This window comes from Lepidochelys olivacea (genome assembly GCF_965140295.1).
Source record: "Lepidochelys olivacea isolate rLepOli2 genome assembly, chromosome: 1".
In the NCBI taxonomy this organism is placed as follows: Eukaryota; Metazoa; Chordata; order Testudines; family Cheloniidae; genus Lepidochelys; species Lepidochelys olivacea.
Genome location: NC_140411.1, coordinates 145,355,842 through 145,382,895, shown reverse-complemented (window position 1 = coordinate 145,382,895; position 27,054 = coordinate 145,355,842). Strand labels below are relative to the sequence as shown.

Sequence of the window (27,054 nt, the reverse complement as noted above, 5' to 3'; positions counted from 1 at the left end):
CTGTTCTTTGGGTGTGGGAGCAAGCTTTCAACCATCTTCATCAGTTTCCCCGAATAATGTGCTGTCTCTTGGTGGGTGTGAAAAACTGTCAACTATCAATCCCCACATAAAATTTGCACTGCATCAAAGTCTGGTGTCACCTGTCTTACTGTGTGCATCTTGTCATATTTCTTGTTGTGGAAACATTTATTTGGAGTTAAGATTTTTTTTTAAAGTAATTCACTAAACAGATCTTATAAATAACTTGCAAACCAATAGGCCCAGAAGAGTGTGGTAACCAGAAAGAAGCCCTTGGTGGCTGATGGGTGTGTACCATAGGTGGACAGGCACAATTAAAAGGAAATATTTTCTACAAATCAGAAATAAACTAAATATGCTACCTCCTGATAATCAGTAACATTGATAGAGCACGTCTCTTCGAGGAGAACCAGACCCTAAGGTGATTTACAGACTGTAAATAAAAGTAAATACATGGAGAGATATTTCCACTCATTATTGAAAATGCACTGACCTGTGGCACATTTGTTGCCAGCATACACCACAACTCCGTAATGGGAAGTGAGGCATCCCTTACCCATTTGAAAGTCTAGATGAGTATATAACTATTTGAGTTAGAATTTGGCCAGGACTCCAGCAATAAGGTACTCCTCCTGCTTATGTATAAGCGCCTTAAAATCTTTAATGATCATGGTAGTGAGAACCTCTATTTTACATCTTATTCAAAAAATGACACCTTCAGCAGAAGAGCATCCACCAGCACCACACTGGAGTGTTAGGTCAGCGCTGATACAGAGGGGAGAGTGTCCAGCTGGTGAGTCATCAATAACCCTTCCTGCAGCCATAATAAGATTTAGCATTTGTATAGTTCTTTACACCTTCAGAATGCTGCACAAACATTAACTAATCCACACAACAACCCCGGGATATAGGCCATTTTTCCCAGCTTCTTAAAAACCAGGATTAGAATATAAAATTTCCTGAGTCCACATCCTATGCAACATTCCTCAAGAGCACACTGCCTCTTACAATCCCACAGCTGGGCTTTCCTCAGAGATTTCCTGTTTGAATACGGATCAGGTCCAACCTCACATGCTGTGAAATCTGCTGAACCCATAGCCCAGGCCACTATGACTGCGCTTGTTTGCTATTAATTTGTGCTGGTTTCAATATAGCTGTCCAACAGTGATTTAGAGACGTGTAGGCAAATTTCTGGAACTTTGCAGAGCATTCCTCCTATTTAGCGTGAACTTCTGGTCTCTGTTCTAAAGACAGAAAGAGGCACATCTTTATTTGGGTTGAAAATGGAATGTAACTGAACAAACAACTTTAAAATAAGGATATTGATCAGAAACTTCTTACTGGCCAGATGCGCTAATTGTGCAAAGTTAACATAGAAATATTTTGTTGATTTTTCTTTTGTCAGTTTGCAGTGATGATCTAACCCACAAGTTCAAAGGCTTCACTGTAATGAATGAAACCGAGCGGTATGAGGCACTCAGACACTGTCGCTATGTAGATGAAGTCATCAGAGATGCTCCTTGGACGCTCACACCGGAGTTCCTAGAAAAACATAAGGTACCATTCTTCTCCAGACCCCTTCCCTTCCTTCTGTAAATTAACTGCTGGGAATACATAACAAGGATATGAGATTCTATTAGCTGGAATAAATTAAGTAATTCAATTCCTGACAGCCAATTATTACAAATCACCTGCCAGTTCTAAATCAGAAAACTTTCTGTTCTCTAGCTCTTTTTGATGTAAGTGGAAGTGGGCACGTATTCTGTTTTTTGGAGACTGACTCAAAGTACCAGTGCGTCAATAATGCAAACTTAACTCATTGACCTGTGATAACAGGACACTCTTCTCAGATCTCCTGCCTTTTGGAGCGAAGCATACATCAGGGATTTATATCATGAGACTTTCCATGGGTTAGAAAGTGACTAAGGATTGAAAATACCCACAACTTGCCAGGTACTCCCATATTCGGAGGCATCCAGTTGTTATTTCATACAGTTAAAGTCTAACTCCTGAGGCTATACTATAAGTGAAGTGCATGTTATCTTCTTGATGCCATGGCAAGTGAGATCCACCAAATAAATGCTAAGAACAGAGTTAGCATTTTTTAGGATTTGGATTAAAGCAATAGGACGAGAGATCATGGTGGTGTCCCACATCTGGATTAATCAAGTGGATAATGATTAGATTAATTTTGTTAGCCTAACTGTAACAAATAAGAATACTCTTTTGTGTTAATGTTCAGGGGCAGATGTAAGGGACTATTCTAGCAACAAACTATATATGACCATGTCTACACTACAGAATTAAGTTAATCCAATTTATGTCAGCATACAGTAATTACATTGCTTGTGCGTATCGACACTTTGCTCCTTCTGTCAGCAGTGCGCATCCTCACCAGGAGCGCTAGCACCAATTGAACTGTCAGTGTGGGGCATTGTGGGACGGCTTCTGAAAGCTAGCAACTGTCAATGTAAGCAATGCAATGTTTACACTGACACAGCATCAGCCTAACTACGTCAACACTGACACGAAGGTGGAGCTATTAAATCAGTATAGCAGGCGAGTTAGGTTGGCGGGAGCAAAATTTTAGCATAGACACTCACAGAGTTGGGTCGATGTAAACTTTTCAGTGACCTAACTCTGTAAGGTAGACCAGGGCTCAGTCTCTCTTTAGGAAAAACCTGGGGCCCAGTTATTCGGTGTGCGTGGGCTGATTTGCATGGGGGATCCTCAGGTGGCATAGAGCTGCTGAAGAATCAATTGCAGCAGGGTCATCATTTGCTGTGGGGTAAGAGGGACAAGTGCTCTCCCCGACCTTGGTTTGACCTCCTCAAACTTTTCATAGCTCTTTGAGCTCCACTTTTGTTGTCCTTCCCCCCAGATTTTGCAGGATATAATACAATCACATATAATCTTCTAAACACTGACAGAACTTGGCCCCCTGCCTCTGAATTTTTCTGAAATGATGCCCCTGAACTGCTCCCACCAAATCAAAGGCAAATCTCCCAGTGATTTGCCATCATCAGTCAAAAGTATGTACGTGTGCCATTGTCCTCTAATGGATAGAACTTCAGACCTGGTCAAGTGCATGTGAGTTTTTGAGCACCCTACTGACTGCCCTACAGTGTATATAACCCCAAATGCAGCTACAGCTCACTGGACTTTACTTTAGCTCAAATGAAATAGTCCTTTGTAGTGAATCTACAGTTTGATAGACAGTTTCTAGATAAACAAAACACATACATACAAATATGGAAAGCTGGGAATAGAAACCCTGCTCCTTCAGTTTTAAAAGTCAACTCTCTAAAAGGAGATCTCCTGTAGGTGACAGTAGCAGCAGTAGGTCCCTTATCCTTTGTGCATAGAGAATGACATCACACACAAAGCAAGGGTATGTTATACCTGTGCTCTTGGAGCCAAAAGTCCTGAGTGCTACCGTAATTCCACATGGTGCGCTCTGTTGTAGCCCGAGCCCCTAGTGCAATGTTTTGAGTAGTACCTTTCAGATGAGACTTTCAAAGGCAGACAAACACAGTTCAGAAAAGAAACTGCTCTTCCAAAACCAGTGCAGATTACCTGATGGCTGCATCTGATTGTTTCTTCTCCTGTATCTTTTGCAGATTGATTTTGTAGCCCATGACGACATTCCATACTCCTCCGCTGGCTCGGACGATGTGTACAAGCACATAAAGGAAGCAGGTGAGGGCAGTTTTCTGTTTTAACTCTCTCCATTTCAGCCTTTATTTAAAGCCCATCTATGTATTTTACAGCCGTGTAACCACACCTGCTGGAGGACGGAAAACAGAGATAAATGCACATTCCTTTCTGGCCAGTCAACAAGTAAGTGCTGCTGACTTCAGCAGAAAGGTTCTTGAAACCACCGGTGATGCCCTGGGCTGGATAAACAAAAATAGGTTACAACTGTAACCTTCCGGAAGCCATTTGGTTTGGCGGTAAACATTCCTGCTTCGGTTACTGTTGTGATTTGTGATGGTTCGTAAGTAGTACTGAAATGCTGGAAAAGGAGTTTACTTCCCATGTACCTATAGTACCATGGCCAACATTAAGTCATCTGTTTTCCCTAGGCTAAGGTGCAGCTCTATTCTGACCCACAAGTGTGACTCCTATTATGGGGAAAATGTACAGTTAGCAATTAAAAATCATTAGGACCAGATACGCATTTACACCAAGGACCCTGTTACATGACTCCGGCACTGCAAGAGGGCCTTAAAGGAGTTTAATGTGGCCTTAGGATAAGTGAGAAAGAAGCTCATTCATGTCTGTCTTTGAGTGTGAGCCCCTTTCACATTCCTTCTCCAACTATAGTGCAGCTCAAACATATAAAACAAAAAGGACCCTTAATTTTAAATTAAGCAAATAGTAACTGTTCTTGCCGCAGAGAGAGCAGGCATGATTCTCCACTGCCTCGCACCATTTACATTTGCAGGTGTAAATCACATTGCTGGTGTAAATGAATGGATTAATCTGATCTGATGACACTGTTTAGCCACTTTGCACAGGCGTAAGACAATAAAGAATCAAGCCCTGCCTCTTCCTCAGTGTCCATGGTAACAACTGAGACCAGCTGAGCATAGCTTTCGTTCCTGGGGTGTGAGGATAGGTGTCTAGGTATTCTCAGTGCAGAGTCCCACGGTGTCGAATTTGCTCTCTCCCTTGGTCCATCAGGGACTCAGTTTGGTGGCCTTAATGAATTCTGTCAGCGCATGTTGAAATTGATCAGGGTTTGGTAGCTGTCTCCCACCGGGATAAACTAAATCAGTGCGCCCGCCAGTTGTCCTGGCCATATCCGGTCCTGGGTTACACTGTTCTCTTTGGGGCATGCTGGCCATCTCCAGGGCCACTGGCAGTTGTGCCATTCCAATCCCCACCCCTCCAAAGGCCGACTTTTCAACACCAGGGCCTTGCAGCCATAACCCAATATTAAATCAAGGCCACTGCAGAATATAGTATTTGCTAATCTTGTTTTCCTTTTCTTTTTTCTTGTTAACTGTTTAGTTTATGACAGATAGCTAACGAGTGAGTATGGATTTGTATGTGTATGTTGTTAAAGGTATACAATACATTACACAATGATATTATAGGCAGAACTGGTAGCACCACCTACTATGAAGGTTGCCGGACACTTCCCATTATAAGACCATGGTTTTGGTTGCTTTATAACTTTGTCAAACCGTAATCATTTGGGCTGAAGCTTTCCATGCTAAGGTATCCACCTCAGGCTGAATTTTTTGAAACATTTCAGCCAAAACAGTTTGGCCTTCTCCAAGAAAAAGGCGAGGGAAATACATGTTGTTTTACCCATGTTAATAAATTCTGGTGACAGTTTCTTTGAGAGGCTCTTGTGCCTCTATACTTTGGAGCAGGGACTTGAAATTCGACAAGCTGGGCAGCCTAGAAGCCTGGATTGCTGAGCAACTGGGAGCTGGGGCGCCCAGGCTCTCAGCTCCCTGTCAGTCCACCACACGGGCTGCTGAGGAGCCAGCAGGAGAGGTGGCAGGAAATCAGAAAGGTTCCAAAATCTGCCTGGCAGGAAGGCTTCTGTTGGAAACCTGCCTGGTTTCTGGCAGAATTTCATAGGAATTGAACTATCTCCACTGAACAAGAGATCTGAATTAAGATTGAACAGACGACCTTAATTCTGGCATTTCCTAACTTTTGAGTGCTTGACTTTGTAACCTCAATACTGTTCTTTTCGTATAGTTTTGGTGAGCGTAGCATATACAAACACAGTGGGTCAGGTTTTCAGAAGACCTCAGATCCCATTCAGGCATCTAAATGTCTAGCTGGATTTTCAAAAGTGCTGAACACTGACGCTACTAAGAGCAAGTTGAGCTCTTTTGAAAATCTAACCAATGTGCAGCATGGGCAAAGTTTCCATTGCTGTAGGAATGCCAACTTTTATACAAACCCCGAGTTCATTTTATTTCCCAGCAGTTTTCCCTCTCCTTTTCTTTAGCAAAAAGATATTTAAATATATTTCAAAAACTGTTTATTTCTATAGTACTCAGCACCATAGTATCTAATAAGTACCCAGGTAAACTAGATCTGCATTGGGAGGTCCATATTGGACTGCCTCTACCCTAGGTATGTTCATCTATAGAATCTGCCATGGAATATAGGCAGAAAAGGCCCCAAATTCTATTACAAAAATCAGTAAGGAGGAAAAAACAAATGCATAAAGAAGGCTTGAAAATTGTATCATAAAGCAACAAAAATAAAAGACACAAACCCATTTTCCCCCCTTCTCATGCCACCTTGAAGTCAGACAATTGACAGAATATTCCACCTGCCATTCTAAATGAATGTTATCATGATAGGATGTTGCTCTTTTTCTCCATCCTACATCTATTTTAAAAAAAATCAATCCTTTAAATGCCTTGCTGGCTTCTGTTACTGTTGTGATGCTCGCTGACTCACAAGATCTGCTGAGTCTGCTCTCTTGCACCTATGTCTCCTCCATGTCGGACAAATGATTTGCCGTGTGATCTGTGGCTTCAGAGGCAGTGGATCCAGTCCAACTCTGAAGTGAATGGGACTCTTTGTATTTGTCTTTAATGGGAGATGGATTGGGCCCTGTCATAAATATAAAGGGAAGGATAACCACCTTTCTGTATACAGTGCTATAAAATCCCTCCTGGCCAGAGGCAAAATCCTTTCACCTATAGAGGGTTAAGAAGCTAAGGTAACCCTGCTGGCACCTGACCCAAAATGGCCAACGAGGGGACTAGATTCTTTCAAATCTGGAGGGGGGAGAACAAAGGGTTTGCGCTGTCTGTGTGATGCTTTTGCCGGGAACAGATCAGGAATGCAGACTTACAACTCCTATAAAGTTAGTAAGTAATCTAGCTAGAAAATGTGTTAGATTTTGGTTTTTTTAATGGCTTGTAAAATAAGCTGTGCTGGAGGGATTGTATATTCCTGTTTTTGAGTCTTTTTGTAACTTAAGGTTTTGCCTAGAGGGATTCTCCATGTTTTAATCTGATGACCCTGTAAGGTATTTACCATCCTGATTTTACAGAGGTGATTCTTTTACCTTTTCTTTAATTAAAATTCTTCTTTTAAGAACCTGATTGATTTTTCATTGTTCTTAAGATCCAAGGGTTTGGGTCTGTGTTCACCTGTACAAATTGGTGAGGATTCTTATCAAGCCTTCCCCAGGAAAGGGGGTGTAGGGCTTGGGGGGATATTTTGGGGGAAGATGTCTCCAAGTGGTCTCTTTCCCTGTTCTTTGTTTAAAACGCTTGGTGGTGGCAGCATACTGTTCAAGGACAAGGAAAAGTTTGTGCCTTGGAGAAGTTTTTAACCGAAGCTGGTAAGAATAAGCTTAGGGGGTCTTTCATGCAGGTCCCCATATCTGTACCCTAGAGTTCAGAGTGGGGAAGGAAACTTGACAGGCCCTGTGACAAAAATTTAAACCATTGTGATGTCAAAAGCCTCTTTATCTTGAGCAGCTATCATAACACAATGAACACTGCAGAAGAGGGAAGCAATTAAACCTTCCTCCCACAGCTCTCTGGAGCAGACTGCTTCAGGCACGTGAGACTTCTCCCTCTTCCCAGCCTACATCAATGTGTGCACTCAAGAATTTCCTAGGGCCTCAGAATCTACTATGCAGTAATTTGCAAGTGTTAAGTGAAACGCTCACTGTGTTTGGTAACTATTACCTTGTAGTGAGCTAAAAGCATTAGCCTGTACGATTGAGCTAAAGTGCCAGGCTGTCAAACTGGGCGCTGTAACAGACTCACAACCTCTGAGGATTGGGAACAGAGGAGAACACACAATATGCAGTGCCCAATAGGTTAATTATGTGTTGATTCCTTGAGGAATTCACATTGTCAAAAATGAACAGATTAAGAGCATATTAGTCAAACATTACAGTATCATTACTAATCAGTCTTTGGCAAGCGCTGACAGTGAGGGCTAATCTAGCAATTCTCAGGCTGCTGCATGGAGCCAACACTTACTTCTCCATTACTGTAAAACAAAGGTGTGACACAGTTCTGACAAGTAATTGTAACTTTATTTCTTCACTTAAGTCACATAACCTAGGTCAGGTTTCAAAGGCCAGTCCCCATCACAAAGGGTTACTGGTACAATTGCATACTGCACTCTTCCCCTATGACCTTAGTTAGCTTTCTCAGGTACATTTGGTTAAAAAGGGAGCAGAAAAAGCCTTTACAATTTTTTTAATGGCCATTATTTGTAACTGGAATCAGTGCTGTGTCCATAGGTTTCCCAGTAACGCCACCTCTCCTGTTCCTACGGTCAGCCCAGCTTGCAGATTTAATTTTACATTAAAATCTCACGTTGGCTCTGGCTGAGGGGTTTCACTAGATAATTGATGTAAGCAGATGTGTGTTTGGGATCTCTGAAGGGATGGAGGGAGATGGAATCTGTTCCCCAAGACTATGGAGCATCATGGCTGAGTGAAGAGAGCACTGAACTGGGGTCTATTCCAAGAGCTACTACTGGCCTGGTGTGTGGCAAGTCATTTCATTGCGCTGTGCCTCAGTTCCCACATGTGATGCCTACCTCCTTTGTAAAATGCTTTGAAATCTCCGTAGGTGATATCCTTGGCCACCATATGAAAACATTATTACTGCAGTCAGTCCTCCTGGCCTGTGGGATTTGGTCAATGAACCTGCATAGTTGTGAACCTAGTCACTTCTCACTTTCCTTAGCCCCACAACCCCTTTCACATTGCCATGTAGAGAGTTGTTGGGGAGCAGTGCTGTGTATGGGGATTGTATAGCCCTTTACAAAAGTTCTCCATGGTCTGCACCCCTTCCCCTTCCATGTTTTCTGCAGCAAATTGGGTCTTCAACACCATGGAAAGGAGGCTAGGTTTGGTGCTGAAGAACAATAGCATTAGAACAGGTGAGGGGAATGGAAGAAAAGGAGACAACCAGATTTAATAGATGAGGAGAACCTTAATAAAAACGGACTGTATAGCTTTAAAGGAACTATGCAGTGGGCTCAGAAAATCCTTAATTTTTTTAATTGATGATTGATAGAAATGCAATAGATCAGAAAATTGTATTGAACCATGCTTAATTTTATTTCTCAGTTTTGCAAGGTTATCTGTCCTACATATGCCCCAGACAATCAGTAATGTGACTTGTTTAGCTAGTAACATTGAAGACCATTCAGTAAATGACTAACCAGCATCAATTTCCCATTTTAAGAAAAGTATGGGCTGATTCTCCTTTCCCATCCACGCTTATCCTCACTGTGGATCTCTGTTGGATGTTTTGCACTTGATTCTTGCACCAAACTACCTTGGACAGCAGTAGAAGGTTCACACACAAAATGAATATGGGACAGGTAACAGAGATTAACAGCAGGTAAAAGCTGGTCAGAAGGGTGATTCTTGATCTCCTATTGTAAAGATAGCTTTGTTTAAGACTATAAAAAAATTTCAACTTCGTAGCAACCTGCATGAAACTTGGAAGGAGGAACACAGGTTACAGGAGGGAGGGTTTGGAGGAGGTGCCAAGAAGTCAGTCTGTGTGCACGTGGCTAGAATGCTAGCTGCAGATGCAGCATGTCTGCAAATAGTTTCCTTAATAAAGAGTCTTTTTCATTCTAGAAACATAAGCATTGCTCTCCTACCAATATTACATGCCAGGGTCTGTTTGTGAAACCTGACTAAAAATGTGGTTTAAGCTAAATCAATTGCAAGCCAGTATTTTTTCAGGCATGCTCTTAGCTCTAACCTGTGCTTAGATATGTTTTACTGCTTCCCATAATAGCTTCCTTAGCAACTGCTGCAATTCTGAAAAGCATGCTAGGGAGAATATTGTGACAATGATTAAAACTGTTTAGCAGAATATTAATCAGAATATAGAGGGGGGAAATGATGTGCTCATCATTAAATCATGAGAGGTTGTTGCCTCTTGATTCCCTCCCTGAACCCTGTGAAATTGGGCTAACAATGCTTACTTATCTCTGTGACGAAGTGGGAATGTTCTTAATGTTTTCTCTGAATACCGTGTGGGTGCCTCAGTTTCCCCTATGCAGTTCTTAAGCATCTAGGTGGTGGGATAAGGGTGTGTGATTGTTGCAGAGCCCTAGAGGGCCAGTGTGATGGTGTATGCACAGAGAATGGCCGACACCCTGTCTTCTGGCAACTGATGGCCTGGGCCCCTCCTCTGCAATAGTGCCAACTGAAGGTGTTGGAGAACAAAGAGATCAGGTGGCCTCCTGGCCCGGGAAAGAGATAAAGGTGAGAGGAGGGATGGGAGAGTTTCAGTTTTGAGCTGGCTGGGGAGATGGAGGGGGGCCCAGTTGGGGCTCTGGCCTCCCTGCCCCTCAAGATGGACTGACTGAGGCGTCCTGGTTCCTGTACCTACAAGCTCTGTTTTGGACTGTGTTCCTGTCATCTAATAAACCTTCTGTTTTACTGGCTGGCTGAGAGTCAAGTCTGACTGCGGAATTAGGGTGCAGGATCCTCTGGTTTCCCCAGGAGCCCCGCCTGTGTGGACTCGCTGTGGGAAGTGCACGGTCTGGAAGGGGATGCTGAATGCTCTGAGGTCAGACTCAGGAAGGTCGAAGCTGTGTAAGCTTCTTGCTCTGGAGACAGTCTGCTCACAGAGAGGAAGCTCCCCCAGAGTTCTGACTGGCTTCGTATGGAGTAGTTCCAGAGCATTGCCCAGTGTCTCCGTGACAACCTCACAGGGGCATTGTGAGGATTAATTACTTAATATTTGTACAATCCTTTAAGTCGTTAAGTAGTAAGTACTATTATTTCACAAGACTATTTCCAGTCCAGCCTCACAACTCCGTATCACCTGCACTTTCCTATATAAACTGTTAAAACAAATGGTTGGATCTGGAGCTTTATTTGGCTTGTTTGGACACGGTTACTCTATTGGCCCTCAAAGTGCGTGCCCTTTGCATTTCTATCTGGCCTACATAAGTCTGGGCCAGACAATGCCCTGAGGTTCTCCTCCCTTTATTATTTAATATTTTACATATCCTTCCATCTCTATGACACTCTGAGTTGAAGGTGGGAGAACAGTGTTTTCTCAGTATAATGCCTCTCTGGGCTGTGAATCATTCACCAACAGTGCCTTTAAACTGCTCTCCCTTCCAAGTGGAAGTGTGAAACCTGAGCTCCGCTGGCCCAAGGCTCATGTAGTGGGTGGCCTAACCTCCGTCTCCATTATCTACTTAGGTCATTACTAGGGCTGTCGATTAATTGCCGTTAACTCACACTGAACTATCAAAGCCATTACTCTTTTTCCAGGTTGACCAGTAGAATTATTTTATTCAAACTAGTTTGCCTATCCCTAGATGAGAGCTTGGAATGCTTAACACAGTCATCTCTACTTCATAAGCCAGACACTGGCTCTACGAGTTGAGTTTTCATCTTTGCATGGTGTGCATTATTTCACTCAATGCTGTACAGAAGATGTATTCACATTTACTGCTAATATTGCTTCTGCCTCTGGCTTTATTTAACAGTACGCATGGGCTAGTCTTAATGGCAAACAGTTAAAAACTAGTCAAATATTTAGAGGAAATAAGATAGTAATAATAATAAGTAGCGCTCTTCACCACCCCGGTTGTACTTCCTCTTCCTGTGAAAGAGTACAAGCAAACAACACTTCCTTTGTACTACCCCTTCAGCGCAATAGAGAATCTCTGCTATACGAGAGAATCAAAGAGCTCAAGGGAATGAGAATAGCAATAGAGAATAACAATTTGCCCATCTTCAATCTAAAGATCTTATAATGCCACAGACAGCCAACTAAACCTCACAATAACACTGGATGCTGGCAAATATTATACACGTTTTACAGGCTGAAAAAATGAAGCACAAAGCAACTAAATGACTTCTCCAAGGTCATACAGGAAACCAGTGGCAGACCCAGGATTAGAACACATGAGTGAAATCCCGGGCCCATTGAAATTAATGGCAAAACTCCCATTAGCTTCAGAATTTCACTGCATATCTCTCAGCTCCCAGTTACCCACCTTATCCACAGGAGTATTCATGCTAAAACATGCATCCCTGCCTAACTGCTGTGATGTCTTGTCATGTCATTCATCTCTCTTTGCTTTCCACTTTCACCAGGAATGTTTGTACCAACACAGAGAACTGAAGGTATCTCAACATCAGACATCATTACTAGAATTGTACGAGATTATGATGTCTATGCCCGACGCAACCTCCAAAGAGGATATACCGCCAAAGAGCTGAATGTTAGTTTTATAAATGTAAGTAAGCACATCTTCTCTTCTCCCTCTTCTGATAGGGTTTCCATTAGAAGCCCAACCTTGGAGTAGGGTTTAAGATGCACAAGAGGAAAATTAGTGTCTTTGACATGGGAGATGAAACAGAGGAGGAGTTAGTTAAAACTAACTGGGAAAAATGAACATTGGTGGGCTTGAGATTTATTTTTAAGAAGTCCTGGCAAGTATCAGTTTCAAATATACCACTTGGCATAGTTCTTGGAAACTGTAGCTCTTTAAGTAAAGCCAATACTCCCAATTTCCCATTATGTTTCTGAACTACTGCATACTTCTCATGGAGCTGCTGATAATTTAATAACACTGCTGCTAAAAAAAGCTTCCAATCATGTAAGGAAGACAGTCACAGTCTCTCCAAAAAGCAGCCTGCAGTTTGACTTTGTTTCCTTATTGTTGCTGTGATGTGGCCAAATGCCAGAGATCAGAAGGAAAAGGCGTGGAAAGCACAAGTGTCTGCAATCAATTTTCTTCCTCTACAAAGCAATTACATTGAAGAAAAGAAAAAAAAGATGTTAAAGTAAGCTTAAAGGGTCCAGTGTAAGCCCAGGGGGTGAAAAAGGAAATCTGTGGTGAGCCACTGTTTTGACAAATTTTGCAGAAGTCAGAGAGCAGTGTGTCAAGTCATATAACATGTGACACAAAACCTAAGCAGAACGGAATGAATTAGAGAGCTAATATGAAAGCTCAGAGGTTGCTGAGGATTGCTCTGGAGGATGCAGTATTTCAAATTAAGCAGTGTCTAATGACAGAACTCTCTGTACTGTCCAGGAGAAGGGTAAAGATGTGAAGGAAACATAAGTTTTCCTTCCGCCATTTTCTCTTTCAAGTCTTAGCAGCATAGCCCCGGGAAAGTGACAATGCTGAAAAGCTCCTCTGCACTGTGCCATATTACAAAAGGACATTGTGAATGACTACAGCTAGTTAATGAGAAAAAATTTGAAAGGAAGGACAGTGCATCACAAAATGTACTTCTCCTGTTTATTTGCCATGTACAGGATAGTTGTATTTATTTCATTAGCCCTCACTTTAGCACTTTGCTAAAGAGAAACACTTAAGCAGATGTCTAGCCAATTTTGAAAAAAATGAGTAAAAAGTATTGTCAAGTCTTACACCTTGCCAATTTTTGTGGGATTGCAATTATATTTTCCTACTTTTTCTTTAATAATCTATCCCCCCCTTTTGCTGTGTCAAAGAGCCATATGAGCAACAGGGGAAACTGTAAATAAAATGCTATCAGGTCACAAAGTAGGCAATGGGGGGGAAAGATTTTTCTCCCTCCAAATGTTCATTTACAGTAATCTGAAGTGTTACTTGTTCCAAGAGCAAACAAACTTATTTCAGACAGACATGTAATTTTGAAGAGTGCCCCCTTAAATATTTTCTAAGCAATGAGGACAGACTGTGTGTGTGGGATTAGACCCTGGGACTTGCAATGGGAGTTAGGCACCTATCTTGATTAGGCACTTTGGTAAGTCCCATTCAGTGGTTAATTTGTATCAGGGCTTGCCAGGGCTGAGCCCCGGCATCTCTCGGCTTGGTGGTTCATAGCCCCAGCACCTCTGGGCTTGCCACGTCAGTAAAAAATAAAAAAAACTGCTTGAGCCCTGGCACCTCTTTCATTACAAATTAAGCACTGGTCCCACCAAAGGCCTGTCTGTCTCTTTAGGCACCTAAGAACCTTTTTAAATCTGGCCCTTTCTCAAGCCAAGGAATGACAGGCTGAGTGGTACAATTCTCCCGTACTTGAGATAGAATAAATCAGACAGTCTATAGATTTTTTTGTAATATGCACCTCTCAGCTGGAGTTGGAAACACAGACATAGGCATTTTCTTGGTCTTTGTTTCATATTTCATTTCATTTCGGAGCACTGGATCTTATATTTCCCACCTGGAAATGGCACATCATGAAGGGGCTCACTAATTTAATTCAGGCGGTGACTCAAGATTTATCGGTCATTCCAATTTAGGAGGATCCTTGGGATCCTTAGATTTTCCCTCTGAACCTTCATTCTCAGTCCAGGTCTACTGTACTGCTAGTTTCTATGTTCATGTTTGAGGTGGGAGTAGGGGCATCTTATGTATCCTTCTTTTAGACCTAGAGGCTTCCCCATATTTTCCCTGCTGTAACTATCCACGCAGGAGGATCAATACTGCAGCCATCATTCAGACAGAGGAACACTGGGTGTGAATTTGCTTTGGAGCTCATCAAATCTGTTTCTTAACTGGTCAGAGGGTATTACTGTTGCATAGCACATGCGGCATTTCTTCACCCCACTTCTAGAGACTCAGGCTATGGCTACACTAGCGCTTTTGTCAGTCAGGGGTGTGAAAAAACACACCCCCTTACCAACATAAGTTACAGCGACAGGAGCACCGGTGTGGTCAGCGCTGTGTCAGTGGGCGACGCTCTCCTGCCAATATAGCTACTGCTGCTCATTGGGGGTGCTTTAATTATGCCTACAGGAGAGCTCTCTCAGGCTTGCAAAGAGCAGCTACATGGATGACCTTAGCCTGTCGCTGCAAGGTCTGTAGCATAATGGTGTCAACCTAGCCTAATGCGTTCTGAAGTCCCTGCTGGCCTAGGGTTACACTAGTTTAACAAAAGGAGGACTTGTAGCACCTTAGAGACTAACCAATTTATTTGAGCATAAGCTTTCGTGAGCTACAGCCCACTTCATCAGATGCATCCGATGAAGTGAGCTGTAGCTCACGAAAGCTTATGCTCAGATAAATTGGTTAGTCTCTAAGGTGCCACAAGTCCTCCTTTTCTTTTTGCGAATACAGACTAACACGGCTGTTACTCTGAAACTAGTTTAACAGGAGACGCTCTGCTCTTCTCCAAGGGCTTCTAGTGTTTCAAAACAAATAAAAGGGACCAGTAGACAATCAAAATGCTGGCGTTCCTAAATTAAGGCTTGGTTGCTTATGTAACTGTGGGGTTTGGGGTGGTGGGGTTATCCTGATTTAGCCACTTTGGCTAGTCCTACTAAGCTGAAAAACAAATGCTCCTGTGTCCTTTTGAATTTCTGTGTCAGCAACAGCTTGGAGGTGCTAATATTTTGAGTTTAAGATAAAATGCAATTGCTAGTTCCATTAAATGTTTAGCATAAAAATGACTTAGTAAAAGTATGGGCCTGTGTTAGAACTTGTAAACTTTGAAGCACATGTCAACTCTGAAAGTAGCTCTAAAATGGCATTGTAGAGCTCCTTTTTCACTGTCCCATGGTGCTAATTTTTAAAAGTTCAAGTGCACAGGTGTGTGTGTGGGTGGGTGTGTGGGGTGTGTGCACATGCGTCTAATTTGTGTACTTACCATAACTGCCTGCTCAAATTGGATATTTAAGCATGCAGATAACTAACGAGCTGCACCAGAAGCACAAAACTAATTTGCATCTGCAATGTGGGAATTGTGCATGTAAATCAGGTGTGTGAATGCTCACATATTTTGGTGTATGCATTTGCATGGCCACATTTGAAAAATCAAGACCTCAATGACTCCCTATCATATCTGATTAATTAACAGGTTTACAAAAAGTTTTCTGAATGCCAACCCTGAAAACTCAAACTGGAAGCTGGAAGTCAAGCTGCGTATTTTCTGGCTTGTTCTTCCTCACAACTAATAAAGATTCTGCAACTGGACTTCAACAATTCTACTGATGATGCTTGAGCTGGAATAAAATCCATCTCACACTCACCTAACTGCAATACTAACAAGACCCGCAAGGAAAATATGACTGGCTATACATAGGAAGTAGATTCTCTTGAGTCATAAGATGCCAAATTTACACTCCCACTTCTTCAACCAAAGCTGCACTTTTATAGGTTAAGCTGCCACAGTGGAGCTAAAGAACATTTGTCTTAGAGGAAAATTAATTAGTTAATTACTGTGTAATCCAGATTTACTCGAATTCCAGTTAACTGAAGTTCCCAGGCCGCCAAAAGTTGGTTGTGAACTGACTGAAGCTCTGCTCCTACAGAGCTCATAAGATCTCCAGAGACAGAGCTTCAGAGCCTTTAAGCTCTGCATGACTGGCTGTGCTTCTGAGGAGTTTAGAAGCTTTTCAAGACTAAAGCTTTGAATCTGAGGCACTTAGCAGCGCTGAGAGCCCATTCTTTTTCTCTTCCGATGAGCTGAGCGGATCTCTGAACATTGATTCTTTTCCTCCACTCCTCAACTGTTTGGTCAGCTATCCTTCTGGCCTAGACAAACCTCTCAGGTATAACCAGGGGACCGCTGATTATCCAAAGCCACAATCATGAAGATTCTCTTCTGTTTTGAAGAGATCTCTTCACAGGAGATACCTTGGACTGGGATAGCATCAGGGCTGCAAGCCAGTATTGGGATGCACTGGCAAGAGAGTGTGGGGAAATTTGCATGTTGCCTGCTACAGGCCTGGGTATTAGTTCTTTACTTGCACGAATACTAAATTGACATTATTTTTAAAGAACACTCTATTTTAATGTATCTAGAACTCTGTTTTTCTACTGGGGAACATAACACATGATAAGCACTAAATGATAAATATTTTCAGAACATCCATACATTTACATATTAAAATATTACACAATAGTAGTCAGAAAAAGCCCTGTGTATTTAAGCACAATTAACAAGCTTTCTTCTTTCCCCAAACCCACTTGATAATTTTTTTGTCTGTCCACACATACTTTTCAAACAGGAAAAGAAATATCGCTTTCAGAACCAAGTAGACAAAATGAAAGAAAAGGTGAAAAATGTAGAGGAAAAATCAAAAGAATTTGTTAATAAGGTGGAAGAGAAGAGCCATGACCTCATTCAGAAATGGGAAGAGAAGTCCAGAGAGTTCATTGGCAACTTTTTAGAGCTGTTTGGACCCGACGGAGCTTGGGTAGGTACTTCATTCCAGGAATTCTGTCTGCCTTCGATTTGTTCTTAACACAGACCCATAGCAAGTGCTTTTGCTGCAGTCTTTGTTTTGAAAGCCGATCTAGCAGGTCAGGGCCAAGTCCACTCATTTCATCCCACAACATGTACTAGAACCACAGTGCAAACATCTCCCGCTTCCAATGTCCTTTTCAGGCCAATTTCTGCGTTTGTATTTTTAAAAGGCACTGCCAACATTATGTAGTGACCAAGTATGTTACAGTGTAAGACTGCACTAGGTAGTACTGTGTATTAACAGATACATTGTACATTTATACACAGAGGCCTATTTCCCCCTCCCTCCCGCATCATCAATAAACAGGAGTTATGCACCTATATCAGGGAAAGCTTATACTCCAGAAAATGGCAATAAAGAGACAGGGAAACATTAAAAAATCTGAATTTGGCAATATTTTAAAATAGCATAATAAATATAAAAATGGTCATGTTGTAGTCAGGTGTAAATTTATACTGAGAAATTATTTCAGTCCCTAATAATCAGACTCATAGGGATGTCTGCAGAAAGATACACATCTTAGGCCAGGCTTCAAGATGCACTTTTGTAAGTCACTTCTTTTTGTGAACAATTGACCCAGCCACTTTCATCCAGAGATTTCATGGAGCTTCCCAAAGGTGGTCATAGGATTATTTACAGTTCTCGTTTTACAGCTGGGGAGACTGAAGCACAGAGGGGTTAACTGAGTCACACAAAATTGCACCTCTGGGCCTACCCTTTCCTTCATTCCCCACGTTTGTTACTCTAATTTAGTGTGTCATGTCTAAAACTGGACTGTAAGCTGTTCAGAACAGAGAGTGTGGCTTATTTGTTAGGTAGAGTGCCTAAAGCCAGGTCTCCACTGCAAACTTTTGCCAACATAGCTCTGTTGGTCAGGGGTGTGAAGAGATGTGAGCTGATCGGTGCAGCTGTGCCAGCAAAAGCCCCTAGTGCAGAAGCAGTTATACCAGCAAGCATGTGCTTTTGCCAATATAGTTCATTTCATGTGGCTGGAATAAGCATTACTGGCAAAACTGCTTTGCTAAGATAAGTGGCATCTGCACTATACTAGGCCATGCTCTGAGTCATTGGCTGAGCTAGGAATAGAGGCCAGGGCCTTGACTCAGTTCCCTGCTCTAAGCACTAGAAAAAATACCATTGAGAAATATTTTATCTTCAACATTAGATATTTTTATAGACTGAAATTCCTTAGTGAAAAACAGTCGGCTAAAACTCCTGCTAAAGAATATTTGTTGGCTCTCTGATTTAGGATGGCAGATGCAGAGTAGGAAACCAGATGTAATTTTATGCAGACACATTTGCAGAGCAAAGTCCCATAAAAGCGTCTGGTAAAGAGTGAAATCAGAGCTGGCACTGTTCTAAGGAAAGCTTTAGTGACAGTGAACTGAGGTGTTTTCAGAAATCATCTTCAGCCTGGCAACTGGAAATTGGTTGGTTTTTTTAATAATGATAACTTGTTATTAGTGTCAAAACTGTTATTAACATTAATTTGCCACATCATTGTTAGTTAGATGTTGCTTTGAATGTTGACATTAAAAGTCCAGGAATAGTTATAGGCATGTTATATTCCTAGATCAGTCATTTGCATTCCATTAATATGCTATTATTATAATTACTATTTGTGAAATAATACACTTTGTGCTGGCATCCCTTTTCTAAAAGATAAACTAAGGGCTGGGCAACCCACTTAAAATCATATATAATTTCTGGAAAAGGTTAAAATGCTGTTTTTCAAAATTGCAAAGGATGGATAGAATTCATTTGAGAATTTGTTCACCAAGATAGTTTTATACACAGTTTATTTCCTTCAGATAGTCCCACAGGTGCTGTGATACAATAATAGTGAATGTGATATAAAACTCTAGGAAAAGAGCCAGACCGAAAGCGGTCTTGCAATCTCACACTTGTGTAGTGCAGTACAACGTAAAGCAGATAATGAGCAAGTTCCCTGCGCAAACCTGCTGGTGGTGTGAGTATAACAGCCTCTGCTGCTCTGGGCTGAACTATTTGAAGAAAGATGTTCAAAAAGGTCCATGTTTTTAAAAAATAAAAATGGTTACAAAAGTCCCTCAGAAATAGAGCAACATTATAGGAAACTAGTTTAAAGAGCAACCTGCTCAGTTCCCCAACCGGGACATCTCAGCTTGTGGAGAGCAATCCTGATCATTGTTGGAAATATGTTTGACTGGCCGGAGCCTGAAGTCAGTCATATGTGGGCTTCAGGGTCCAGATTGAAAGTATATTGTGCACTAAATGCAGGATCCTGGATTTTGATTAGACTGACCGTAAACTGTGGCAGTATGACCCCACTGAAATGTCTATAGTGTGTTGTAGAATCAGAAGCTCAAATAGCAGCAGCTGCAGACCGTCAGAGGGAGTTTTCCAATGCTTAGGTTCTTTACCTGGTCACTTTTATTTTGTACAGAAAATGAGACTTCCATACACAGGAAATGCAACTTTTGCACAGCCCCATAGAACTTCCTAAACCCAACAAAGACTCTTGCACCAATACTTTACAGAGCCAGACCACATCACTTTCCTCTCTTACCCCTCCACACTAAAACCCCTCATTGGGACTGCTACTGCAACTGATTGTGATGCTGCTACAGGCTTGGGATCTTTGCCAGCATTGATTACATTCTGACAGCGCTGGACTAGTCACACTATTAACCCTTTCCTGCCCGAACCGGTCCTCTACTTAGCAGGCTGGAAGCTACTGCAGAGAGCAAGAACTTTCTGCTAGCCCAGGAGATTTACAAAGCATTGAATAGTTCAAACCTAGAGAGCAGGACAGGAGTAGAGACACATGGCCATGGGTGTGGGAGGGATACCAACCTGAATATTGTGCTGAAGTTGAATTTACTGGGGTTGTATCCTCTTCTACCATTTGGTTTTGCAGCTGAAGGCAGAGTGTGACATTAAGTTGATAAAGGCTAGTTAATTTTTAGAGTTCTATTCAAATAGAAGATAAAATATAAGGTTGGTGTGGGGGCTCTGGAGTTAATTGAGATTTGTTATTCTAGTTTGGTACTTCACTCCCTGGGCCAGTAGCAACCAGGAGCGTGGTGGAAGAAACTAGCTTAGTCCCCAGAAGTCAGAAGGGCCTTCCATTCATTTCAGCAATGCCTCTCGCTGCTGTTGTAGTAGATCTGACAAGCTCCAAAGGGAGCCATCCAACCTTCTTGGCCAGAAGGAAGGTCACCACAGCACAAGATCTTGATGACTTGGGGGAAAAAATCAAATTGAGAAAAATCATGGAATTCTTGGGTCCTCCAAGAGGAAAAGAAAAGCAGAAAATACTCAGCAAGCTGTATGATCAGAACATTGCTAGCTACTAGCTACTTATGGTTTTTGAAATCATACTAATTGTTATAGTATGTGAGCACCTCATACACATTCATAGATTTATCCTTCTCATAGCCCTATGACTGGTCTAATAGAAAAGTATTGCTATCCCTGATAGAGAATAGAGCTATAGCATGACTGAGCAATTTACATAACCACACAAGATGTCTGGGCACAGCTGAAATAGATGATCTCCTGTATTCCTGTACTTCAGCCATGAGGCCATGCATGGCACTAGAAACATGTGATGTGCCATATTAGAGCAGGTCATTCATTCATCTAACCCTTATTCTGCCTCCAGCACTGGCAAGTACCACATATTTCAAAGGAAAGTTAAAAACCAAATCATAACACACCTTGCCAGTTATTCCTCTTTAGAGCAATGGAAAATGAAATCCAACCCAAGGTTTTTGTTACGATTTCTGGCCTGTATTTGTATGGGTTATGTGTGTTGTGGTTAGATGTGTAGATCCAGCTGGTATTCGGCAGGCACAGAATTGGAACTGTAGCACTGAGCAGGAGGGGGACACATCTCCATCTTCCGTGCAGCAGTGGAAGCTAGCCATGAGAGGGTGGGGCAGGATTCATCTGGAGATTATTGTCCAGCTCTGACCAGGAGAAGTTCTGGCAGCAAAAAGGGCTCAGAGTTTGGACAGAGAGAAAACCAGCTTCATGAGACAAAAGGTGACCCAAAAGCTTAACACTGCCAGATGAAGTTGCGGCTAGTTGGCAGAGAGCAAGTCACGCAGTTTTGTTGGACAAGAGCTGGCTGACAAGGCCTTGACTTGCTGTGCAGAACTGTTAGCTAGAAAGTGCTCTTCTTATTTTGCGTGGAAATACTCTGGAGGAGGAAGTCTTGGGGCAAAAACTTAAGGTGTGCTTTTAAATCATGTTAGTTAAACTGGTGTCAAAGGCTGTGTGGACACACTTATTTTGGCTTAAACTAGGCTTATTTAGGTTCGTTAGCCAAAAATAAGAGTTTGCAGCAGTTTAGCAGGTTCGTGGTGCAACTTTTGCATGTAGATAAGGCCTTATTCTTTTCATTAGAACTCGGGCTGCAAGCAGCCACTTGCTCTGTGCAGACTAAAAATATAGGGCATTTGCGAGCAAACACATTTTAACTAACCATCTTTCTAAACAATGGTGTAAACAGGGTTTAACACCTTTCAAACCGTGTTAGTGGGTTGTGGTCCAATCCTCGAAGGAAGCCCAGAAGGGGCCAAGGTTGTTAACATTGTTGTCAAAAGTGTCAACCCTGCCTCTGCTGCTGTTTAGAAACATGTTAGTTACAATGTGTTAGCTCACACACGGTCACACCTGAGCTACACTTTGCCCTGAACAAGAGCACAGTCCAGCTGCAAGCTGTTGAAAGAATTACCAATACAATTCAGTGACTCAGGCAGTAGTAAGAGCTCCAAAAGAAGTATCCCAGACAGCACCTTCCCCACTCCACCTTGAAGGTTAAGCTCTATGTCTCCTTTGTCACAAACTTAACAGTACATTGCTGCTCTCAAAAGTGACTACACCAAAATGTGGCATCTTGTTTTGCTCAAAAGATCTATTCCATGGGTGAAGTCAATGGAGAACTTCCTACTGACTTGAATAAGGTCAGGATTTCACCCCATACTTGTATCCAGAGTCATCTCCGCTGGCTACAACAACAAAGTGAAGGCCGGTTTGTACACACATCACATAAGCGTAGTCCCATTGACTTCAGATGTGAATAACCAGGGCCGTCTCTAGGGAAGTGCGGGGCCTGGGTGGAAGTGACTAATCCGTCACTTCTGGGACCGACTGCACCGGCTAATTGCACTGGCCCACATGGCCCCCCAAAGCGTGGGGCTCGGAGTGGTTGCCCCGATTCGCCCTACCTAAGGGACAACTCTGTGAATAACCACCAGGTTGCCCAATCTGACTTTACATTTCTCTGACTGACTCCTGTTGGTACAGTGGAGCCAGCCCAGCTAAGCGAGAGTGAAACGAAGTCTGTTCTGGCTCACCCAGGAATCGAACAACTAACTAAATTCTGCCCTCAGCGTCTCTGCAGAGATCTGCAGGATGTGTAGTGTAGCTGGAAAGCTCCCAGCAGCACTTTTGCATCCACACCAGTTTGCTGGGTACCCAAACCATTTGGCTTGTAAAGTGTGAGCATTTGCCTGGAATGAGTGAGAGGCAACACCACAGGGGACTCCAGGGTGCCATTTTGACTGGCCATATTTCAGAGCAGAAATGCATGTTAAGCCTCTTCCTTTCCTCAAGGTCAAAGAACCTCTCCCCTTATGTAGGTAACTATCCCCAACTGGCCTCCCAGCACCCAACCCCCCAGTTGTTGTGCCTGACTCACACAGTCTCTTTTTCAAACTGCTTTTCAGAAACAGATGTTTCAGGAGCGAAGTGGCCGAATGCTCCAGGCTTTGTCGCCGAGGCAGAGCCCAACCAGCAGTCCAACGCGCGGCCGCTCTCCATCCCGCTCTCCGTCGCCGCCCTCCCCCTGGGTGTTCAATAAAGCTTCACCCCCTTCCTCTCCGAAAGCGGCCTCAGCCTCCATCAGCAGCATGAGCGAAGGAGATGAGGATGAGAAGTAAAGAAAAATAAACAATTAAAAAAAAATAAAGATACCACCACTCATATAACCTGCAGGTGGCTGGGAGGAGAGGAGCTACATACAGCTGTTTCTAACAGAGGCGAGTGCACTGTAGGAAAAGGCATTGCAAGGAGAGTGGTGCATTGCAAGGGACGAGATCTCAGGAACAGCTCATCTCTGCCCCATGGGGGCTCAGACACACCCGGACAACCAACACACACATGACCTTGGAGTAAGTACCTGTCACTAGTCACCACTTGCTGCAGCTGCTAGGGCCAGACAAGAACCTCGGGGAAATTGCACTCAGGGGAATATTCAGCCCCTGAGCTAGGCTGAGTCAGCATGGGCACAGCAGCAGCACTGCGTGAAGAGATAATTGAGCCACTTCTGGACTCTGCATGTACCTTGGGTGACCCGACAATATTAGGGGCTTGCTCTTCCATAGGCATCTATACCTCCACCTTCGGAAAAAAAATGTGTCCTGATTTTTCACACTTGCTCTCTGGTCACCCTACTAAACTTGAGCCCTGCCAGTGTGATGAGGTCTCTTGTCACAGCAGCAAAAAGCTTCTTTGTTACAGGAAATGTGGTTTTTTTTCTTTCAAAATAAAAAAAGCCACCAAAAAACTAAACCAGGCCAGTGCAACAGGGATCTGGCCAGTCGGCACTGGAGATGCATTGAACAGATTGAGTTTAATGAATGTTTGCTGACCAGGCCTTTGTCAGGGCATGTGCAAAGGTGAATATAGTGTGAATCCAATTTGCTTTAGCAAATCTCACTCCTTGTTCCTAGTGCCTCAGAAGCCACCTGTTGTGTTCTGGTTTTCTTTGTGACATTGCTTTGAAGGTTGCAGTGTAGGACAGTGAATGTTCTAGCTGGGATTTCTTGTCTGGGGGGAAAATATTTTAAAGAATTGGGCTGTTTTAGTGATCACCTTAAGAATACACAGGAACCAAAGCCCCTCAGCCACACTTCTCCTGGGACTACCACGCCTTTGGAGATGTCAGTTATCAACCGACTGTCTATGCAACAGCGTTTCTACCCATCCCATGTATCAATCAGATCAATTTTAAAACTTTTGGCATATCTCTAAACAAGACAAAAGCATATACGGACTGTACTTTTTTACAGCTATGTATACAGTACATGCATGCACACACATGGATATGCATTCCCAGTCTGGGATCCAGTTAGCTTCCTGCTGGCAACTGCCTTTAATACATCCAAACATGGGGAGCCCAGCTGGAAAATAATGAAACTTTATACATAGAATTGGATGCTGGTGTTTTCTCTCCTTCCCTCAGAGCATCCTCATATCCCTAACGGAGCCACAAAAACATCAACTTTAAGAAATTTTCTCCTCCTTTTTACACGATCATGTTGAAATCACCAGCCTCTCAGCTCAGCATGAGATGAGACTTCCCTCATACTCCATCTACGCCAAATCAGCAACCACTGGGAGGGGTGGCTGTTGGATTGTGTGACATACCGCTCTGTGGCTGGCTGAACTACCTCCCATAAGATTCCCGTGTTCCTCCCAGCCTGGAAAATTAGATTAGAAACTGATCAGACAGCACTACAGAGAAATGATCTGCTCCATCCACCTCTACAGCAGGGATCCCCAAACTGTGCAGCATGCCCCCCTAGGGGGCCCAGGAGGAACATTTGGGGGAGGCAGCCCCCACAGGGGCAGCAAGGGAGCACCACCCAGCTCCACTCCCACCCCGCCCCTAGCTATGGTCCCAGCCTTGGCTCCCTTACTCCTGTCCATGTCCCCCACTCCTGGCCCCAAGGGGGGGCACAAGGTAAAAAGTTTGGGGACCACTGCTCTAGAGGCTGCTGTACTGGACCTACCTATGTTCTTATGCTGGCATGTCAAGTGTTTCTCCATCCAGTCCACTGAGTGGTTTGGGCACCAAACCAGCAAGGCATACTAAACCTGCAATAAATTCCAATTTGCAGCCTGCCCGGCTGCCAGAACAAGGAATGGCATGGACAACAGTAGCCAAAAGCCAACTGCTTCACTTGCTTCCTTCATACTGCGAGCACATCACAGTGTGAAAGTTACTGTAGATTTTAGTATTCTTCATTTTGTTGGTTTCCTGTACAGACAGGACAACACAGCTCCAGTGGGAAGGAGAGAGAGACAGGGGGATTAAAAAGGGTGAGATCAACCAGCAAAAGAAGAGGACTTTGCTCCAGCTCATGAAGAACAGACTAACAGTAACATTTCAGAGAGGCACCAAGAATAGGAGTTTGTGAAAAACAGGTGTTGGTGTGTAAATGTACAGTGTGTGTTCATGTATATCAAGGTCCTGGCAGCAGTTTACCCTCTGGCTGCATTCCCTTTCCCTGCAGAGTTAGAAATTATTGGTAATGAGCCCCACCCTCAGCAGTTTCCAGGTGGGCCACTGAAGGACTCTAGCACCAGGCCCCCAAGCCAGCCCCGTGTTTTCCCTCTAATAGCCAAGTACTCCGTTATCCACCCAGCAAGGCCTAGCTGATTGTTCATATGCAACCTCAGCCCAGCCCTTATCTGACTCTCTCTCCAGGAGAGACATCCTTGCTGAGTAACTGGTTTCCTGGAGACACCACGAGTCCCTTTACAGAGTTGCAACAACAGGCAGCTATCATGGTACCAGGGGCACTCACTGCTTTTTACTAGTGAGAATGACAAGAGGGCCACAGTGTCTGGCTGCCACCTGCCCTGTGAGAGAGGATAGTGTAATTAAAACCTTCCTGTTCACCTTAGGCAACCAGCTACTGTAATTTCATCCCTAGGGTGTGCTTGTTTGTTCTTCTGATTTCTCCACTCTTCAGTTTTTCCCATCACAAACCACCCCTTCACAGTGAGAACAGCCTGCTCTCTACGGTGCTGTTTATACCAAGAAGCCCTGTCCAAATGAGATTGAGGCTGTCAGGGTTGGTGGTTTTTTTGTTGTTCAAACAATGCCCTCTGTTCAGCAAAGTTTTGGAGGAAAATTAAACTGCTTGGCTAGTAATGGGAAACAGGACAGACACTCACCAGAATGACCTCATTTTAAGCTTAACTATTGCTCCCAGAGTCACGTGTGGTTTACCGAGTGACAAAGCCATATACCTGTACCAGACGTGTGGTCTGCGTTTGGGATAAGACTAAGCCCGAACGCCTGTTCTCTTAGTAAGGATACCACCCTCCATGCGTATCTCCACCATGCACAGAGAAGACAGCCAACCTCCTTACCATCTCTGGACATACAGATGATGATTTGCACTTTTTGGTCATCACTGGGTTTCATTTTTTATTTTTAACAAGTGTTGCTTTATTGTGTTCCTATTTATAAGCCCAAGCTCCATGGGGAAAATAAATTAAATACAACAGAGAGTGCAGGTTGCCTTCTTTATTTTACTACGGCTCTGCCGGAACGTTCTTTGGTAACATCAAGCCCATGTTCTAACCCCAGTGGCTCCACTATGGACATCCCCTGTCTCTACAGCCACGATACTAAGTGAGCTGAAAAACAGCACAGCCAGCCATTCTGACTTGTCCAAACCCCTGCTGCTAAACTCATCCACCTCCCAATTGTCTCTCCTATTAGCTCCTTGCCAACCTTCCTCCTACTCTTAGCTTTGCAGTGTATGCCTTGTGTTTCCTTTACTCCAAGCACCTGCCTTCACCACCTTCAGACCCATTTTTTCCAGGAGTTTGTCCTGTGTGGCTGTCTTCAGTATTGCTTCCTCCCTCACCTGCACCGCTGTCCCATGTTTTGTCTCATCCCAGATAGACTGTAAGCTCTTCAAGCAGGGAGCAGCCATCTCTTATATATAGTTATACAATTAATTAAAGAGTAGAAAACAGGATTTTACTCTCTTTCTGCTACAGTATAGCTTCTGTTAGACGGCACCCATAATTGGTAGGCATGTAACCTTTTAAT

The 27,054-nt window shown here is 43.2% G+C and overlaps 1 protein-coding gene across 3 annotated transcripts in view; it reads left to right on the top strand.

The window, feature by feature from the left end:
- PCYT1B (phosphate cytidylyltransferase 1B, choline) overlaps positions 1–26,497 on the top strand; it is a 45,216-nt gene extending 18,719 nt beyond the window's left edge. For all 3 annotated transcript variants that reach the window (XM_084617090.1, XM_084617088.1, XM_084617089.1), the window contains 5 exons: positions 1,424–1,575; positions 3,639–3,717; positions 12,119–12,261; positions 16,971–17,159; positions 22,928–26,497. In XM_084617090.1, the coding sequence (XP_084473216.1) occupies positions 1,424–1,575; positions 3,639–3,717; positions 12,119–12,261; positions 16,971–17,159; positions 22,928–23,140 (776 nt within the window). In that variant the 3' untranslated portion in view covers positions 23,141–26,497. The remainder of the gene's footprint in view (positions 1–1,423; positions 1,576–3,638; positions 3,718–12,118; positions 12,262–16,970; positions 17,160–22,927) is intronic.
- The last annotated feature ends 557 nt before the right edge of the window (positions 26,498–27,054 follow it).